Below are 21727 nucleotides of genomic sequence, written 5' to 3' on the forward strand. Positions count from 1 at the left end.
TTTTTTCGAATTTTTTTGTGGCATTTCTCAAAACGGTTCCAATTCAAGAAAAAAAAAATCTGTAAAATTGTAGTTCGATTGGATAAGAGAAAAATGTGCCGCCGGACCCCTAAACTTTATGATAAAGTAAAAAAAAAATCGATTTTCGTGAATACCCTCTAAGTTATATAAAAAAAATTTTAAACAAAAGTTGTAGATATGAAATAAGGAGGATCTTCTATTTATTTTTTTCCTATGACGAATGATTTTCGAAAAAAATTCACAAGTAGGCAAGGATTTTCCTGGAAAACCAAGAAAAATCAAAGGAAATTGAAATTGGTCATGGAAAATCGTGAAAAGTCAGGGGAAAATGTAAAAAAGTTTGGAAAGTTGTTGATAATTTCCTTAAACTACTCGTATTCTAAATAATTATTATAATTTTTTAATATTATATCTGACGTTTATAGTCAAATATGTTCAAAATTCACGCATTAACGATTTTAATAAAATAATTAAAATTTATATTTTATCCAGTATTTTCATTTAATCGCTTTTTTTCGTAAAAAGACATGTACGTCGGTGCATTCTTTTTTCTAATACTAATTTATTTTTGTTGGTTTGAATTTGCACTCAAAATATTATGCTATTAAGTCTTTTTTGCGTTGTTTTTAATAATATAGGCTAACTTCCCTACAATCCTTGATTCTAATAAATGTGTTAAAATTTACATATTTTATATTGAAAAATTTTCCATTTTCATCTGGAAAACCTGGAAAAGTCAGAGAATTTTAAAATTCATTTTCTGTTTTAACCCTGGAAATTGAATAAAAATTGTTACTAATCTTCTTAATTGACTTGAACATTTTTAATTAAGAGAGGCACGAAGCTATATATATTCTTGATTTTTAACGTGAAAGGGTTATTTTGGAAAATTTTAAGTATAATTTTTAGAAAAAAAATTAGAAATCATTATAAAATACTGTAATCAATTTGTGGCTGCGTTACGAAGTCCGAAAGTCATGTATGAGAATTCGAAAAGCCCGAATGATGATGGCGGTTTTCTGATTCGCGGACTGGAATCTGCTGGTATACGCGCATAACTCTATTGTGGAAAATACGGTTTTACCGTGCAGAAAATGTGTGCTGTCCTGTAGGAATGGAATCGAGAAACGATCCGGAACGGTTACCTCGTTGAGCGGTAATCCCCGCACGGACGCCAGTCCGTGTTCTTCTTCTGAACAAGGTGTAGTGGACTGGCCCAAGGGCTCTTGGAAGACCTGCATAAACCTTGTTGTATCATGTATTCGAACACCTGTTTGGCCACTTTCAATTTCTCTGGACAGAGTTGTCTGGCTTTGTTTGACACCGGGGAACCCGTTGTCTCGATTATGTGTTCCACTCCGTGTGCAGCTTGTTTGTGCGTGATCGATGTCCTGGTTATCTCTGGGAACGCGCTTAGAATTTTTTTGAATGGACAGTTGTCGGTCAACCGTGGAATGGTTTTACTGACAAGCTGGGCAGAGACCTTGAGGAATGTGTCGCCATCGATCAGTCGCTTGTGCCGGATGTCAGGCAACAAGTTATAACGTGCCAGGAAATCTGAGCCAATTATGAAAGTATCTACTTCAGTGATTACAAAGGGCCATTGAAAAACGGCGGAATTCTAAATCGAGCTGGAGTAATTTATGTCCGTACGTAGAAATGATCGTCCCGTTTGCGGCGTAGAGCACCTGTTTACTAACATGAGCAAGGTCGCGTCTTGAAGCGGGGATGGTCGAGACATCCGCTCCGGTAGCCATCAGAAATTTGATGCCGATGACACGATCCCTGACTACCAGATGGCGATTCGCCACGGCTAAACTATCTGCCGTCGGGGATAGATGATATAAGAAGAAAGGTCACGTATGTGCAATAGTTTATGGCCAATAAGAATTGGGTCCAAATGTTCAAAACAATATGACTGCTATTATACGAACATGATGTATCTACATATTAGCAAAAAGATCCCAATCATAACGATAAAATGCATATAATTTTCAGTGAAATATGTACAATGTACATTCATTAGACTATTTATTTGAATCAACAGTCAGAATTGAACAGTTGAGACATCTCAACTTTCCGGTATGTTGAAACCAAATGTTATTGGTTCGCAATCATATCCGGAATAAACCAATTTAATATAAGAATATATAATGTATTATTTGAAACATCCAATCTTGACTGATCATGGCTTTCTTTATCGTATTTGATGTATTCACACATACGGTCGTGTTTAAAATTCTCAAAATGTTTTCTAATAAAATTAATAAAATTCTGCGCGCAATAATATATACTAATTATAAGTTAAAATGACAGTCACATTACATAATGAACTGAATAATAATTGATATCAAAACAGCTGTGCATAGCTGTCAAGTATTCATAAAATGATCAAGTGATCGTGTTAAGATTCGGTGTGTAGCTGGAATTGATAAATTACGCAATGATTATTGATATATTTTATACAATTGTAATATATTTTACATTAATTTTTATAATCTTCAGAATTCACTGCACGATTGATATTTCCAAAATTAATGTATTCTTTTACAAGATTTTAATTTTATCTGAATAAAAATGTTCAGTATTGTAATAAATAGACAAATGAATCGAGCAAGAATTTAGCTTTAATAATTAGATTATTTCTTTCACATAAATTGATTAAATATTGTTAAAGTTGAGACGCTTCAATCTTGATTTTTTTCTATTTCTTCGAATATTTTTTATGTGAATTCTCTTGAAAAAATGGCATCACCGTTAAATTATTGAGTGTTATACAGACTCGAATTTTATATGATTTATAACTCGACTTTATTATAAAATTGCAGAATATCATGTAATAATGCAACGTGATTTATTATCATTGTAATAATATTTTAATAATTAATCATTGTAATAATTGATTAGAAATATTCGTATCTGTTACATTAAAAGTTTATACTCAGATTGTGCTTTTTCCATCAAGAAATTGAGAAATAGCAGGACACAAAATTGCTCGTAATATTTTGGCACGTGTTATTATTTTTAAATAAAATAATTAAAATCAAAGAAATAATTTTCTCACTACAAAAGCATTTTTTTACGTTTGTATTATTCCAACTGTTTTTATATTATTATATTATTTTTGCGCGCTTGTATTCCAAATATTGGGTCATCTAAAAAGTATCCGCGGTTTTTTGTCACTAGATATATGACCATCAACATCTAATGACAAAAAACCGCGGATATTTTTTAGATGACCCAATATTTTTATATTATTTTTTCAAACATTTTAGGTACTTATGACCATATGTGATTATTTCGTGTTTAAATTGCACGGGGGGTATTTGGACCCAAATTTCATTAGCTTCGCTCATCGTGCCGCCATCACTATGATGATACACCTTATCTTCTTAAATCATGATTGTAATTAAGATTTTAACAAATAATTTTTAGAATATTTTATTTTATCTTTATTTTATGAATTAAAGTAATTACTAACACATTGTATGTAGATTATTTTTATTATAGATGATTTTAGATTATCTTATAAGACTACAAGTTCTATAACAAAAATAATTTGTACAAAATGTATTAATTACCTTAAGGGAAAGTTCTATTCTAGACATCCAAACAAAAAAGATCTTCCATCATCGAAAATTAAGTTCGGAATAGGTAAAAAATTTAATGCTTTTTTAGGTGCTAATTTAATACCCTATTCAGAATTTTAATGCTCAAATCGTTTAGCAGCAATAAAAACAAATGGGGGGGAGCGGGTTCAGCTTAATGGCAAGCTGGATCCTCCATAAAAAAATAGATACAAGACACGTACACAAAAATTAAATATTATATGATTTTAGTGCTAATTTGGTGCTTCAAAATAGAGCTAAAAAAAATTCAAATATAGCGTTAATTCAAATATTTCAACATGTATTAAACACTACACCGTCGTATACGACACCTACAATTTACAATTTAGAGAACTAGTGATACATATATTTTTAAAAGTATTCATAACTAAAATGATGTAGATTTTATATATATTCGAAAGGTAAGATTTCATTTTTTTTTGTTGCTAAAAAAAAATTAAATATATAAATAAATATAATAAACTCATTCCAACCGATGATGTCGAGGCTTAAATTCCATTAATTGCACGTCAAAGCGTGCATCGCACGTCGTTGGTTGCGGCGCTGCGTACATCCGTCGCGGCACTGAAGTTGGTCCTTCTTTCTGCTTCTTTTTTTCGCTCTCTCTTGTGTCATGGCGTGCCGCGTGCGGGCATCATGTAAGTCTCTGCGGTAGTTAGTTAAAACTCTGAAGTAAGGTTCCGAATTACTTTGTGTACACTGCAAGATCGATCACCATTCATGTCTTGTGATAATTGTTAGCGTCGTCGGATAAATACTCAGTGTATATTTTCTTAATTTTCTGTATTGTAATCTCGCGACACAATGCCGGTATCCGAGCCGTCTTACGCACGCAATCACGTCTCTATTTTTGTAATCTATATTTGTTAAATAATTAGTCAAGTTTGTATTAAACCGCCTTACGGCATAAGAGTCAGAATCAGCGAATAGCATTCATTCGCAACCTAATGATTTCCAGCCAATTGTCCTTCGCCGTTAGTTGGTAATCGTCAGCGCCCAGACACTTTCGGCGCCATATCGGGCACATCAGCCGCACCAATAGCCACAAACTGGCTACGAACATCAAAGAACTTGGTGCTCGCATGATATTGGTTTTAAAACAATACATAGACATTGTTAGGGAGAGGACCTCGGTGTCCTCGTTGCGTTATGTGTAACGCTATTTTGTGTCTCGTGCCTTGTGGCCTGTCGTCGGTCTGTGTCATCTAGCCTTGTGGCCATGCCCGAAGGAATTCAGCAGCGCGTAATAAAAAGAGGCGATTGGCTATAAAACTATCTTAATATCTCTCGTGGGTTATACTCGCGTCATATCAAGAATAAAAGAAAATGGTTGGCGCACCGGGCATGCACGTGTTCATGCTTAGTGGACTTTCTAACACCCTCCTTGTAATAGAAGAGGCCGGCATAATCCACTCCACACTGACCAAATATTTTCGAAGAAATTTTAACCCGCGGTTCCGGCAAGTTTCCCATAATAGCGGAAGCGAGTTTTGGTGAACTTGAAACAGACGATACATCTCCTAAGAATTTATCGAATGACGTTGCGCGCCGAAGTGAGCCAGTAACGCTCACGTACCGCGGCCAGAGTAGCCTGTGGTCCGACTACTATGAAAGTGCCTTTAATGCTTGTGTATCACAATTAAGAAAATGGATTGATGATTTCCAGGCAACAGCATGGGATGCTTGGAGGCATAGGACAAGGTGAATTCTTTTGGCTTGCTGGAATTTTGATCTTGGAGGGCAAGAGCATTGGATGCCCATTTTATAGGCTCGAATTTCCCGTAGCAATGCGGTGATCTCCTTCTTGATAGACAGAGCTTCATCTATTGAGTCGGCCCCCGTGACGAGATCATCCACGTAAAAATTCCTCAATGCTATTTGTGACGCCCTCGGATAGCAATCCGCATTGTCCTCCGCTAATTTTCTCAGGGCTCTGATAGCCAAGAATGATGCTGATGACGTACCATAAGTGACAGTGAGTAATTCGAAAGTCTTGATGGGCTCATCTGGAGATTCTCGCCAGAAAATACGTTGCAATGGTGTCTGAGTTGAATCGACCAGAACTTGTCGATACATCTTTGCTATATCGGCTGTGAGAGCGATCCTGAATGTTCGGAATCTGGCCAAAATGGAGAAGAGATCCTCTTGTAGTGTGGGTCCTACTCTCAATGTGTATCATCGTTTAAAGATAGTTCGGTCGTGGTCTTGCATGAGCCGTCAAATACTATCCGGAACTTGGTAGTGGTGCTCGTTTCATTTTGTACAGCATGATGTGGAAGATAGAAAGCTGGAGAGCTATGGCTTAGCATCGTGCTACTGGTCACCTTAATGTGATTCAAGCGCCTGTATTCATCCATAAACTTCCTGTATTCGTACATACAGGGTTGAGCGATGAGCCGCTTCTCCAAAGATTTGAAAGATTTTAGAGCGATGTCCTTGGATTCTCCCAATTCATCCAGTTTGTCTTGCTTTGTTGGCAATTTAACGATAAAACGACTTTCTAAATTACGCTTTACGCCTTGCAGAAATGACTCTTCACAGGCCTTTTCCTCGAGAGAAAATGATTTAGGAGTGGTATCATGTTCAACCGCCCAAAATCGATTCAATGTGAGCCTTAAATCATCGAGTGAGGTTAAATGAAAATTAAGAGAAGAAACAGATCCGGTTATGTCACTTAGTGTGATACCAGAAATGATCCATCCAAAATGTGTCTTTTGCAAAGTCGACTGATTTTTTGATTGTTTGATCTGACCCGTACAAATGAGCCTCCAGAAGGACTCGGTCCCGATTAACATATCAATGCTTGCTGGTACATTAAAACTAGGATCAGCGAGTTTTATATGTTTTGGAACAGACACACTTTGCATGGGTATGAAGTGCTGTGGCAACTGCTTATTTTTGGAAGCACCACGCAGTCCATTTTTTCGGAGAAATTATTAAAACGTGATTTGACGCAAAGATTAACTACTTTATTAGCGTGGATTACTTCATCTATAACTTCTGACACATCAAGAGGTCGCTCCCTGAACTTCAAGCGATTTGCCAACTCCTTCGTTATGAAATTCATTTGAGAACTGCTGTCAAGTAATACTCGACATGAATGAATTTGATTATTGGAATCGTATACATGGATAATTGCAGTAGATAGTAAAATATTTAATGGACGGATGATCTGATGTACATTGCGTGGCGACGGGGAATGGAGGATTGGTAGCTTGATTTGTTGCTTGATCGCGATATATCCGCACTATTCGGAGCACTTATGTGTAACAATGTGTTATGTTTTTTGCCACATTTTCGGCACATACTCGAATATTATGCTTTCACTTGATGTGTGTTCGATCTTAAACAATTGAGACATAAATGTGCTTTTTTCGCAGCCTTAATTCTATCTTCAACCGATAAATTGAGGAATTCCTTACAATGATGTATTGAATGGTTTTCCTTGCAAACACAAGAAAGATTGGATGTAGCGACATTTGCGACAGATGTGGACTTTGAATTGCTATTATGCTTTGATGTTATACTACTTGTTACGCTATTGTAAAATCCACCATGTACTGATTTCAATGCCTGGCATCGGAGAGTCAAGAATTCTATTAATCTCTTTAAATCTGGCAGCTCTTTTCCCTTGATACTTAAATCCTACGCCTTGCTGGTGACTACATCCAACTTGCAAATGATAAGATGAATAATTAAATCCCAATAATCAGTAGGCCTTGCGAGGGCCTTGAGCGCGCGCAAATGTTTAAGAATAGTGTCTAATTCACGAGTCATGCTGTGATTTTTTTTACGTACAGCCGGTACCTCAAATAAAGCGCGAACATGCTTTTGAACAATCCATCTCTGATTGTCGAAACGTTCTATGACCGCCGCCCATGCTTCATGATAATTGGCTGCAGTGGTCTCTATGGATTTAATTATATCAGAGACAGTGTCCTTTAAGGAAGACCTCAGATAATGAAATTTTTCAATTTCCGCTAAACCCTCATTTAACTGGATTAACTGTTCAAAGGGAGGAGTATCAATCGTCATATGCATCTGTAAAAACTGGTAAATCTATTTTAGGCAATTTAACACGCGTTTCCCTCGATCTCACCGCTTGTCGATCTCACCGCATTTATGTTTGAAGTTGGCGGAGATGCGTTTTTTTCCATACGCTCAATAAGAGCGGTATAACAAGCCATTAACTGGAAATAAGAAGCTCCAAAATTGTCGCGCTGTTGCGCGTGATGTTCATAGAGAACTCTTTTATCGGTGGTCGAGGGATCTGCGTTTTCAAGAATTTCTATGCGAAATTGAACTGCTTCGAATTGAATTGATCATTTTGAATTTCAATAGAATATTTTCTACTCTTTTTTTCTCTTAAATCAAGATCTTGAGTATTTGCATGTATTATTTTTAGACGACCATTCATGTAGTTTATTTTTCGTGCTTTTAAACGTGAATCTTTTAAAAAGTTGGAATATTTTTTAATAAAGTGTGCTACATCGATACCTATGTAGCAGGGAGGTAAATTATCTTCTTTGCAAGCATCTGTATATTCGTTCAGTGTATTATAATTAGTAAAATTTCGTATTGCTGCTGTCAATATGCACGTGAAAAAGCACATACAACTTCACGTGATCGTGATGCACCGGATCGTATCCATTCCATGAATCAATACTGAATAGCATTCGTATTATGTCTTTCAGATAACATCTGTGTTGCTGGAAAAAGATCACTTTTTTCAAAATTCGCTACACAATTATATAAAAATGTTTTCCATCTTCGATTTATCAGGCCTTTTAATTTTTCTTATAATACTGCCAGTTGCGTCTATGTAAACACAAGCTGTCTCGTCTAATGTGTATGTTCTGTACATATCTAATTGATAATTGGACCAATAATGCACAAAAAATGGATCTAAGCCAATATCATGAATAATGTTCTTATAAGGACCCAATTTCATAATTTTTAAAGCTTTTATTGGATCCTAAAAATAACTTTTTTCTGTAACGTTTGGCAACTCGTAAAACATTTGCACTAAATAAATGCGAAGGTTCAATATTATCATCACTTTGCAATATTATCATCATGTTCAATATTATCATCATTAATTTTCGTGCAGTTTCAACTCGATATTCATAGTACTTTTTCCTTATAATTCATTTGCAACAGCTTCTCTAATTGGATTTCTTAAGTATTGGATATTTTAAGTTTACAACAGCGTTCTTTTTTTTCTCCTTCAATAAATTTATTTCATTTTATTTCAGTAATTAGTATTATTTATCTTATATTTTATAAATGAGCCACATTTACATGAATCATACGCGTATTCAGATTCTCCATTGCTGATTAATTTATGCCGTTTAAAACTACATGGCAGTTTTGCACTTTCCCAAATTTTCTAGGTAAATACGTGTTGCCATGTACCGGGTTGTAATATTGTATTATATATTGACGCGTTGAAGTAGGTCGGCCTTTATCTTTTCGCCTATATATGTTTTATGAATTATCATGGCATTAAAATCAGCCTTTTCCACGGTAAAAATAAATATTAGTATACCACCAATTATTTGCAGACATAGCAGAATCGTTTAATGTGGAATTCACTGTTGATTCAATTATCGTTGATTCATTACTATTATCAATGTTCTCAGAAACATGATGTTCAATATCCATTGGTTAATAAGGAGAGACAGAGGGACAATTAATTTATCTCTTACATTTTGTTTATTACATATAACAAATGTATATAACGAAATTGGGATTATCTGATTATCTAATTCTTTCGTTATTGTAACCCAAATATCAATTTCGAAATAATCTTCTGACCATCCACTATCAAGCGGTCTTTATAATTAATGTGTCGATGAGCCTATGCCTATTTTCGTTGGTCTTCCAGGCATGACATTAATCTTTGCACAATCATACAAATAACGTACGTACTTATCACAATCGTGCAAGTAATGGAAAAAAAAATCGTACGAAAAATCGATACAAAAAATTCATACGAAATCACGAACGAAAAAAAAAAAGAATAAAACACTAGTCGCACTATACACCCGAAATCCGAAACGAACGATAAATAAAACCGAAACACGGAAATTGCGACGTTACTTCGACGGTGATCGACTAATAACTAACCCAAACGTAACGGCCAAGGGAGGGGAATCAGACTGTCTGGAGACAGTGCGACGATGTAAACAATCCCAATGAAAAGGAATCGATTGAAAAAAAACTCCCTTTGAAATGAAACATGCTTTGAAAAGTGCCGCATGCGAATTCAGTTCAAATTTGGATTTGTATATATTTCGATATCTAACGATAATGTCATTATCACAATTTTGAATCTTTGATGATCGGGTAACGAACTTTCAAGTGCGCGCTCTTTCGCGACGAATTAATTATTTTCATTAACTAAGAATGAGCACTAACATCCGAAATATATTTCGATAGTATGATGTCTAAGGATTGTTTTAATATTATTGTAATATGCGAGCACCAAATTATTTGACGATCCGGTAATGAACTTTATGACGCGGCGCCATGTAGGACGTGTACTGTTTGAATATTTTAATTAACGCTATATTTTGTTGAGGAGGGATTGCAGAGACGTAAGGTTTAAGGAATGTGACACACAACTTTTAATCTATGAAACGTATATTCTGTGAAAAGCTACAGCAACAGAACGATGAAGTAACAGTCGCGACGCATGTCGTGCTCGAACTGGTTCGTCGAACTATGCACGCAGAGACGAACGTGCCGGTGATAGAAACGCCATCTGTGGTTACCGATAGCGTAGCGCGAAAGTGACTTCCCAATATATTTTAATTTTAATTTTTTTTTTTTTTGGAACACTAAATTAGCACTAAAATTCCTGTACTTACTTTTTGTACATTGTATATATTTTTTTTGTGGGGCTTGCCATTCAGTTGGACCCCCCATTTTTTTTTATATCTGCTAAACGATTTGAACACTAAAATTCTGATACTAAATTAGACCCTAAAAAGCACTAAATTTTTGACCTATATATATAAACTATGTATTTTTTATCATTTTTTTTTTATAAGGAAGAGAAGGAGATATCAAAATAATGTTTGGTACAATGTTTTATATATTTCACACGTACAAATAATTTTTTTTGTTCGAAATGTAAATATAGTGGCTGTTTCTTAGGCTGCATCAAAGCGTGCAGCGTGTACGTGATCAACTGGCGTGACATCCTGGTTATCGATTTAGTTTATTTGAGACAAAAAGTTAATGAAATTATTAAAATATATAACATTAAATTTTTGAGGCCATGAACTTTATTTCATTTGAAAAATCTGAAAATTTACAAAATGATAGCCGTTTGTAATTAAGTGTTAATTTTCACGAACTATTTTTTACTTTTAACCTGTTCAAATAAAGATATTTTGGAAAATTTATACTATAGTATTTTTAGGTCCATGGCCCCATAAAAATTTTTTTTTTACGTAGCGAAAAATTTAAGTCAATCGGATGATTGGTTGTACATTTCACGCCAGTTTGAAAAACATGAATTCGAGAAAAATGTGAAAAATAAAGTTTTATTTTATGATAACGATTTTAATTAACTACAATGTTTTGCACTACATTTAACCAGCGATTCCTGGCCCAGATAAATTAATTTCTCTTCTGTTCAAATAACAAATTTTGCTGCATTTTATTGATTTCCTTCTTTTGATTTTTACTTGTTTTGTGCATAATACCATCGAGCTTACTTGATTTTCGACCGATGTAAAATCCGGTTTAACAAATTTTATAAATTGCTTTAACATTTCGAGTATTATAAAATCCTTTTACAGGAACATTCTACACACTTTAGAGAGGCAAAAAATATAAAAAAACAAATCGAATTTTTTTAACCCTTTAAAGTAGAACCTCGCTTTAATTCGTAAAATTAAAGCTGCGTCCGAATTATCGAGCTGAAACGTGAGTCGAACTTTTAGCCGAATCTCGAGCCGAATCACTCTATCCTGCCACTTATGAGACCACTCTGTCCTTCATACACATATACATACTATTGCATACGAATATGATAGCTGATTAATTATGTACTTGTTTTTTTATCAATATTTATATGTATGTGAAGTCGAAGTGTCATATTCGGCTCGAGATTCGGCTCGTGGCTCGATTCGAAGCTCGGTTCAAGGCTTGACTCGAGGTTTGGCTCGCGTTTTGACTTGATAGTTTGACAGTTTAAGATAAAATATTCTATTTTTATTAAAATAAAATAAAATATTCTAAATTTTTTTCAAAATTAAATCATTTGTTAAAATCTTAGTTACAATATTTTACATCACAACTTTCTAAATCTGAATCAGTGGATAATCACTGATTCTCAGGGACTATTCACTGAATGCATCAGTCTCAAGTAGTAGTGCCACTGATAATCAATAAAATTCAACTGAATGATTAGTGAAACGAATGAATTACTGAAAAAAATCAGTGAAATAAGCTGATTAAATCAGTGAAAAAGTTACTTGTTGATCACTGAATCTTGTTAGAGAAAGAACCTTGATATCCTTGTTGCGTTAAGTGGAACGTTGTCTTCTCTTCGTCAGAGACTGGTGTCTCGTGCCTTGTGGCTTGTCGGCGATCTGTGCCGCTTGCCTTATGGCTACGCCCGATGTAATTCGGCAGCGCATAATAAAATGAGGCAGTTTGTTTTGTGCAAAAATACTTTAATGCATCTTAGATTACACTCGCATCATACAATATCGAAGAAACCGGCTTGCGCACCAGTCACGCACGTGAACACGAGAGGATGGTCGCACGCAGAACAACGGCAAAATGGCGAGTAACACTACTGATTCGCACAGAAGCATAGTCGCGCGCATGCCCTCCCCTTCGGTGGGTCTTACCAGCGCCACGGGAACGCTGTAGTCACGTGGGTAAGCCGACGTGCTGGTATTAGATCGGCTGAGCTAAATTTATATTAACAGGCGCCAACATACCGCCTCCCTTGAAAGGATCACCTTTCAATAAATACAAATGAATATGATTGATAAACAAAATAACATCATGCTTCAAACGATGAAAATAATAATACAATACTAAAAAAATGAACATAGTTTTTTCGTTTAGGGACGTTGGTTATGTCTGCGGGAAGAGCCTCTTGAGGCCAGTTTTCTCTGTCATGCCCCAGCCAGGAAGACTCCGACCACTAGCTTTCTAATTGCGCTAGGGAACCCGGCATGACGCCTCGGGACAATGGGTCCGCGGGATTGTCATCACTTGGAACGTGATTCCACTGCTGAGTCGATATTAATTCGTGTATCTCATCAATGCGATGTGCTACAAAGGTTGACCATGATCGACACGATTGCAACCACGATAGTACAATTGTAGAATCTGTCCGTAAATGAATGGATGCTATTGGACACGTAAGACATTTGGAGATCTTGTTGATAAGCCGAGCTAGTAGCAATGCACCACATAACTAAAGGCGCGGAAGTGACAAACTCTTTAATGATGCCACTCTAGATTTGGAGCAAACTAGGTGTGTGCGATAAGCACCATTGATTGAAGTGGAGCGTTAATAAATGCATGCTCCGCTAGCATGCAATTTCGCTAGCGTCTGAGAATGTAGTTCCAAACGGGTATATTGTTCTGTAGTTGTGACAAGACGAGGAATGTGTATGCTATTCAGTTCCTGTAACTCCGTTTCGAAGCGCTTCTATTTGGTATGTAATTCTAAAGGAATCGATTCATCCCAATCAAGCTTGAATCGCCAGAGATCCTGCATGATGAATTTGGCGAGTAATGTAACTGAACCTCCAGAGAAGGCAGATGATTGATGGACCAATATTTGAATACGTCTGCTCGGCAATCCCATGCAATGCCTAACGCCTTTTTCTCGGAGTTCTTGTTTGAGGATAAGGTAAATTCTCTTAGAGGAGTTCTGATCCTGGCCCTAGAACATTGATGTCCATTTTCTAAGCTCGAATTTCCCGTCCTGCAACAATGCAGTAATCTCTTTCTTAATGGAGAGCTTCATCTACTGAATCGGCTCCCGTGATGAGAATCCACGTAGAAATCTCTCAATGCTATTTGCGATGCCCTTGGATAGCGATCTGCATTGTCCTCCGCTAACTTTCTTAGGACTCTGATAGTCAAGAATGATGCTGATGACGTACCATAAGTGACAGTGAGTAATTCGAAAGTCTTGATGGGCTCATCTGGAGATTCTCGCCAGAAAATACGTTGCAATGGTGTCTGAGTTGAATCGACCAGAACTTGCCGATACATCTTTGCTATATCGGCTGTGAGAGCGATCCTGAATGTTCGGAATCTGGCCAAAATGGAGAAGAGATCCTCTTGTAGTGTGGGTCCTACTCTCAATGTGTCGTTTAAAGATAGTCCGGTCGTGGTCTTGCATGAGCCGTCAAATACTCCGGAACTTGGTAGTGCAGCTCGTTTGTACAGCATGATGTGGAAGATAGAAAGCTGGAGAGCTATGGCTTAGCATCGTGCTACTGGTCACCTTAATGTGATTCAAGCGCCTGTATTCATCCATAAACTTCCTGTATTCGTACATGCAGGGTTGAGCGATGAGCTTCTCCAAAGATTTGAAACGTTTTAGAGCGATGTCCTTGTATTCTCCCAATTCATTCAGTTTGTCTTGTTTTGTTGGCAACTTAATGATAAAACGACCTTCTAATTTACGCTTTACGCCTTGCAGGAATGACTCTTCACAGGCCTTTTCCTCGAGAGAAAATGATTTAGGAGTGGTATCATGTTCAACCTCCCAAAGTCGATTCAATGAGCCTTAAATCATCGAGTGAAGTTAAATGAAAATTAAGAGAAGAAACAGATCCGGTTATGTCACTTAGTGTGATACCAAAAATGATCCATCCAAAATGTGTCTTTTGCAAAGGCATCGACTGATTTTTTGATTGTTCGATCTGACCCGTACAAATGAGCTTCCAGAAGAACTCGGTCCCGATTAACATATCAATGCTTGCTGGTACATTAAAACTAGTATCAGCGAGTTTTATATATTTTGGAACAGACACACTTTGCATGGGTATGAAGTGCTGTGGCAACTGCTGTTATTTTTGGAAGCACCATTTTTTCGGAGAAATTATTAAAACGTGATTTGACGCAAAGATTAACTACTTTATTAGCGTGGATTACTTCATCTATAACTCCTACCACTGACATATCAAGAGGTCGCTCCCTGAACTTCAAGCGATTTGCCAACTCCTTCGTTATGAAATTCATTTGAGAACTGCTGTCAAATACTCGACATGAATGAATTTGATTATTGGAATCGTATACATGGATAATTGCAGTAGATAGTAAAATATTTAACGAACGATGACCTGATGTACATTGCGTGGCGACGGGGAATGGAGGATTGGTAGCTTGACTTGCTGCTTGCGTGCTTGATCGCGATATATCCGCACTATTCGGAGCACTTATGTGTAACAATGTGTTATGTTTTTTGCCACATTTTCGGCACATACTCGAATATTATACTTTCGCTTGATGTGTGTTCGATCTTAAACATTTGAGACATAATTGTGCTTTTTTCGTGGCCTTAATTCTATCTTCAACCGATAAATTGAGGAATTCCTTACAATGATGCATTGAATGATTTTCCTTGCAAACAATACAAGAAAGATTGGATGTAGCGACATTTGCGACAGACGTGGACTTTGAATTGCTATTATGCTTTGATGTTATACTACTTGTTACGCTATTGTAAAATCCACCATGTACTGATTTCAATGCCTGGCATCGGAGAGTCAAGAATTCTATTAAGCTCTTTAAATCTGGCAGCTCTTTTCCCTTGATACTTAATTCCCACGCCTTGCTGATGACTACATCCAACTTTTATTTTATTATAATATGACAATGTGACAGCCCGGCCAATGAAATGCAAGGTTTTATGAAAATGCAAATGGCCGCCCGTGCACGAATCTAGCTTCTTCTGACAAACACAAAATGGCAGCTCTTGTGAACGAGAGTGATAGCATACAATATGGCGGCTTTTGTGAGCGAAAGTGATGAGCGGCAATATGGCGGTTCTTGTGAGCGAAAGCGATAAACGACAATATGGCGGCTCTTATGAGTGCAAAGACCTCGTTATGCCGATGTCTACTTGAACACAATGCGCCTAATGCGATCTTGAATACAATAAAAAAAAACTTTCTTACCTCACAATGTATGCCTGAGATAAGGCTTATTAATAATTGCAATCCCACGAATACGCCTGCACGTGACCTCAGAAATTGAATATAAACTGCCTGTGTATGTGATACCTGTATATTTGACAATTCACCGAACTTCGAAGTCTGTCGGAATTTATGAACATCCGGCTCGAAGGACCAATGTTAGGGAGAGAACCTCGGTGTCCTCGTTGCATTACGTGTAACGCTATTTTCTCTTCGTCAAAGACTTGTCTCGTGCCTTGTGGCCTGTCGTCGATCTGTGTCGTCTAGCCTTGTGGCCACGCCGGAAGGAATTCGGCACGTAATAAAAAGAGGCGATTGGCTATAAAACTACTTTAATATCTCTCGGGTTACACTCACGTCGTATCAAGAATAAAAGAAAACGATTGGCGCACTGGGCACGTGTTCACACTAAGGAGGTCGCACACGGAAGCACCGAAAATTTTCTAGAAGTGCGGCGGATTCGCACGCAAGCAGCATAGTCGCGCGTATGCCCTCCCCCTCGGTGGGCCCCATCAGCGACACGGCACGCCGCAATCATGCCACAATCATGTCACAAAGCCGACGGGCTGGTATCAACCCGCCGAGCCAAACTCACGCTGACAAGCGTCAACAAACTCACACCGACAAGCGCCAACACTGTATATTGTAAAATTCATACTAAATATACATATCTATTTCAGAAATTGTACTTTCCAGTCCATCACAATTCGGTTATACCCGATAGGTATTCGATACGCGTGAACTGCGAGATGAATGACAGTCGGTTGTATACAAGATGGATATCTGAATGAATTGTTATGTCCTTTTCAATTTCATTAATGTAGTTTCCTAATAATGTTTCAAGTTGTACTTGCACTAGTGGCAATGTTTTTACTCTTTCAAGACAACCTTTTTCACATTTAGATATTTCCGTGAACGATGGATATTTCTGAAAAACAAATTTCTGCACAAAAAGGCAATTACCTGTGAGCGAAAGCAAAGACCTCGTTATGCCGATGTCTACTTGAACATAATGCGCCTAATGCGATCTTGTGAATATATTATAATAAAAAAAAAACTTTCTTACCTCGCAATGTAGGCCTGAGATAAGGCTTATTATTATTAATATTTTATTCACAATTAATAAGGATACAATTATTCGGTAACATTTTACTTGAAAATATATCTTTTAAAATCATCACAAAGTCTATACAATGATTTTTTGACACTATTTCTTTAATTAATTCAAAAAATTTAAAATCTGTTTCACAATGTACCAAGAGGTTAATAGTTTCTGTATCAAAATAAGCAGCAATAAATAATTGTAAAATGCTATCAGATGCACAGATATTTGTTAACGAATAATTATTCTTTTCAATTTTAACTGGTTTCAAAGATAAATTACTGTGATTTCTTATTATTGATATCTTATGTATGTTAATATTTAATAAAAATTCATTTTGTATCCTTTTACAAATATCTCCCTTTAGGTTAGATGAGTGCCTGCTGTAGCTAAACCCCGCCAATCTTCAACTTCCTTCGTTGCCATAATTTCTTCAAGATTGTTTATGTTATGGCAGTCCATGCATATTCATTACTGTCCGTATCCTTCTTCTCCAACTGGCATAGAACATTCATCCAAAGCATGTACAAATTTTTTGCAAACATAACATATATGTCCACCAGTAGGTTCGTCTCCGTTTTTACAAGCTGGACATTTTTTCTCACTTCTCAAGATATTTTCTCTGACATTGTCATCATCATTTTGAATTTCACTAGAATATTTTTCTACTCTTTTTTTCTCTTAAATCAAGATCTTGAGTATTTGCATGTATTATTTTTAGACGACTTCATGTAGTTTATGTGCTTTGTCACAAATTCATCTGCACGCATAGATGTTCTCTCTGCGTTTAATATAATATTTTTTATTATGTTAAACTTTCAGAAAGTACGGAAGCACTGCTGGCAGGAATTCTTCCATATCCAAATTTATCTTTACAAACACAAGACCATAAAGGTAGCAATTTAACATCTTTCATAATATAATCAGCTAATTTTGGTAAATAATGAGCATTATCTCTGTCTCTCTCATTATCAGCCAGCATACTTTTGACGCTATTATTTATATTTTGTGCCCAATGACTCCACTTATTAAAATTGTTTCCTTCATCTTCAATATCATTGTATTTTATCTGTGTTAACATCGTCTGAATATTGTTGTAAAAAAGATTTTTCATTTTTATTTTATATTCTTCGCGTATTGTTCTTTCATTTTCTCTTGTGTTGCCTTCTGTTTCACTTTGTGTAATAATTAAAATTCCTTTTAATATATCAGTTGCAGCCTCAATATTTCAATATCTTGATACAAAATTAGCAACCTCAATATCTCGATATAAAATTAATTGTCCTATTATGTGTAAATAAAAATGTTTTATGTCCACCAGTAGGTTCGTCTCCATTTTTACAAGCTGGACATTTTTTCTTCTCAAGATATTTTCTCTGACATTGTCGTTATCATTTTGAATTTCAATAGAATATTTTCTACTCTTTTTTTCTTTTAAATCAAGATCTTGAGTATTTGCATGTATTATTTTTAGATGACCGTTCATGTTTACTTTTCGTGCTTTTAAACGTGAATCTTTTAAAAAGTTGGAATATTTTTTAATAAAGTGTGCTACATCGATACGTATGTAGTAGGGAGGATAAATTATCTTCTTTGCAAGCATCTGTATATTCGTTCAGTGTATTATAATTAGTAAAATTTCGTATTGCTGCTGTCAATATGCACGTGAAAAAGCACATACAACTTCACGTGATCGTGATGCACCGGATCGTATCCATTCCATGAATCAATACTGAATAGCATTCGTATTATGTCTTTCAGATAACATCTGTGTTGCTGGAAAAAGATCACTTTTTTCAAAATTCGCTACACAATTATATAAAAATGTTTTCTATCTTCGATTTATCAGGCCTTTTAATTTTTCTTATAATACTGCCAGTTGCGTCTATGTAAACACAAGCTGTCTCGTCTAATGTGTATGTTCTGTACATATCTAATTGATAATTGGACCAATAATGAACAAAAAATGGATCTAGGCCAATATCATGAATAATGTTCTTATAAGGATCCAATTTCATAATTTCTAAAGCTTTTATTGGATCCTAAAAATACTTTTTTCTGTAACGTTTAGTTGGCAACTCGTAAAACATTTGCACTAAATAAATGCGAAGGTTCAATATTATCATCACTTTGCATTAATTTTCGTGCAGTTTCGACTCGATATTCATAGTACTTTTTCCTTATAATTCATTTGCAACAGCTTCTCTAATTGGATTTCTTAAGTATCGTTTACCACAGCGTTCTTTTTTTTCTCCTTCAATAAATTTACATTTTATTTCAGTAATTAGTATTATTTATCTTATATTTTATAAATGAGCCACATTTACATGAATCATACGCGTATTCAGATTCTCCATTGCTGATTAATTTGTGCCGTTTAAAATTAAAACTACATGGCAGTTTTGCACTTTTCCAAATTTTCTCGGTAAATACATGTTGTCATGTACCGAGTTGTAATATTGTATTATATATTGACGCGTTGAAGTAGGTCGGCCTTTATCTTTTCGCCTATATATGTTTTATGAATTATCATGACATTGAAATCCAATCTATAATTGTCGTAAAAATAAATATTAGTATACCATCAACATTATTTGCAGGCATAGCAGAATCGTTTAGTGTGGAATTCACTGTTGATTCAATTATCGTTGATTCATTACTATTATCAATGTTCTCAGAAACATTCAATATCCATTGGCTGATAAGAAGAGAGGGACAATTAATTTATCTCTTACATTTTGTTTATTACATACTACTAATGTATATAACGAATTTGGGATTATCTGATTATCTAATTCTTTCGCTATTGTAACCCAAATATCAATTTCTTGAAATAATCTTCTGACCATCCACTATCAAACGGTCTTTATAATTAATGTGTCGATGAGCCTATGCCTATTTTCGTTGGTCTTCTATGTGCAGGCATGATATTAATCTTTGCACAATCATACAAGTAACGTATGATTGTACTTATCACGTACTTATCACAACCGTACAAGTAATGTACGTAATTATCACAACCGTGCGAGTAGTGAAAAAAAAAAATCGTACGAAAAATCGATACAAAAAATTCATACAAAATCACGAACGAAAAAAAAAAGAATAAAACACTAGTCGCACAATACACCCGGAACGAACGATAAATAAAACCGAAATACGGAAATCGCGATGTTACTTCGACGATGATCGACTAATAACTGACCCAACCGTAACGGCCAAGGTAGGGGAATCAGACTGTCTGGAGACAGTGCGACGATGTAAACAATCCCAATGAAAAGGAACCGATTGAAAAAAAACTCCCTTTGCAATGAAACATGCTTTGAAAAGTGCCGCAAGCAAATTCAGTTCAAATTTAGATTTGTATATATTTCGATATCTAACGATAATGTCATTATCACAATTTTGAAAGAATCTTTGATGATCGGGTAACGAACTTTCAAGCCCGGCGCGCGCTCTTTCGCGACGAATTAATTATTTTCATTAACTTAGAATGAGCACTAAAATAGAAAATGCATATATTTCGATACTATGGTGTCTACTATGATGTACTAAGGATTGTTTTAATATTATTGTAATATGCGAGCACCAAATTATTTGACGATCGGGTAATGAACTTTATGACGCGGCGCCATGTAGGACGTGTTTGAAAATATTTTATTTAACGCTATATTTTAATTTTTTTTTTTTTTTTTTGGAACACTAAAATATAATTAGCACTAAAATTCCTGTACTTACTTTTTGTACACGTGCATTGTATATATTTTTTTTGTGGGGCTTGCCATTCAGCTGGACCCCCCATTTTTTTTTATATCTGCTAAACGATTTGAACACTAAAATTCTGATACTAAATTAGACCCTAAAAAGCACTAAATTTTTGACCTATATATATAAACTATGTATTTTTTATCATTTTTTTTTTATAAGGAAGAGAAGGAGATATCAAAATAATGTTTGGTACAATGTTTTATATATTTCACACGTACAAATAATTTTTTTTGTTCGAAATGTAAATATAGTGGCTGTTTCTTAGGCTGCATCAAAGCGTGCAGCGTGTACGTGATCAACTGGCGTGACATCCTGGTTATCGATTTAGTTTATTTGAGACAAAAAGTTAATGAAATTATTAAAATATATAATATTAAATTCTTGAGGCCATGAACTTTATTTCATTTGAAAAATCTGAAAATTTACAAAATGATAGCCGTTTGTAATTAAGTGTTAATTTTCACGAACTATTTTTTACTTTTAACCTGTTCAAATAAAGATATTTTGGAAAATTTATACTATAGTATTTTTGGTCCATCATAAAAATATTTTTTTTACGTAGCGAAAAATTTAAGTCAATCGGATGATTGGTTGTACATTTCACGCCAGTTTGAAAAACATGAATTCGAGAAAAATGCGAAAAATAAAGTTTTATTTTATGATAACGATTTTAATTAACTACAATGTTTTGCACTACATTTAACCAGCGATTCCTAGCTCAGATAAGTTAGTTTCTCTTCTGTTCAAAGAACAAATTTTGCTGCATTTGATTTCCTTCTTTTGATTTTTACTTGTTTTGTGCATAATACCATTGAGCTTACTTGATTTTCGACCGATACAAAATCCGGTTTAATAAATTTTATAAATTGCTTTAACATTTTGAGTATTACAAAATCCTTTTACAGGCACATTCTACACACTTTAGAGAGGCAAAAAATATAAAAAAACAAATCGAATTTTTTTAACCCTTTAAAGTAGAACCTCGCTTTAATTCGTAAAATTAAAGCTGCGTCCGAACTATG

At 35.3% G+C, this 21727-nt stretch overlaps 2 protein-coding genes across 2 annotated transcripts; both read right to left on the minus strand.

Moving 5' to 3' along the window:
- Positions 1-5815: 5815 nt before the first annotated feature.
- LOC105151386 (uncharacterized) lies at positions 5816-6517 on the minus strand. Its single transcript, XM_011065063.2, has one exon. It carries the CDS (start codon positions 6515-6517, stop codon positions 5816-5818), a length of 702 nt encoding a protein of 233 aa, XP_011063365.2.
- A 6818-nt stretch (positions 6518-13335) lies between these two features.
- LOC147907527 (uncharacterized) lies at positions 13336-15125 on the minus strand. The gene is made up of 5 exons (XM_087412696.1): positions 14796-15125; positions 14500-14707; positions 14052-14426; positions 13689-13990; positions 13336-13572 (listed from the first exon to the last, which is right to left on the minus strand). The coding sequence occupies exons 1-5, from the start codon at positions 15123-15125 to the stop codon at positions 13336-13338; spliced, it is 1452 nt and encodes a 483-aa protein (XP_087268822.1).
- Positions 15126-21727: the final 6602 nt, after the last annotated feature.

Source organism: Acromyrmex echinatior, chromosome 13, assembly GCF_024713525.1.
Source record: "Acromyrmex echinatior isolate Ae372 chromosome 13, ASM2471352v2, whole genome shotgun sequence".
Classification (NCBI taxonomy): domain Eukaryota; kingdom Metazoa; phylum Arthropoda; class Insecta; order Hymenoptera; family Formicidae; genus Acromyrmex; species Acromyrmex echinatior.

What these genes read in the sequence shown, in the direction of transcription:
- LOC147907527 (XM_087412696.1), bottom strand. Translation starts at nt 15,125, where the DNA reads ATGTGCCGAAAATGTGGCAAAAAACATAACACATTGTTACACATAAGT. An exon ending in CTGCACTACCAAGTTCCGGA is followed by an intron (nt 13,991 to 14,051) that starts GTATTTGACGGC and finishes CATTGAGAGTAG; the next exon opens with GACCCACACTACAAGAGGAT. An exon ending in TAGCATTGAGAGATTTCTAC is followed by an intron (nt 13,573 to 13,688) that starts GTGGATTCTCAT and finishes TCAATGTTCTAG; the next exon opens with GGCCAGGATCAGAACTCCTC.
- LOC105151386 (XM_011065063.2), bottom strand. Translation starts at nt 6,517, where the DNA reads ATGCAAAGTGTGTCTGTTCCAAAACATATAAAACTCGCTGATCCTAGT.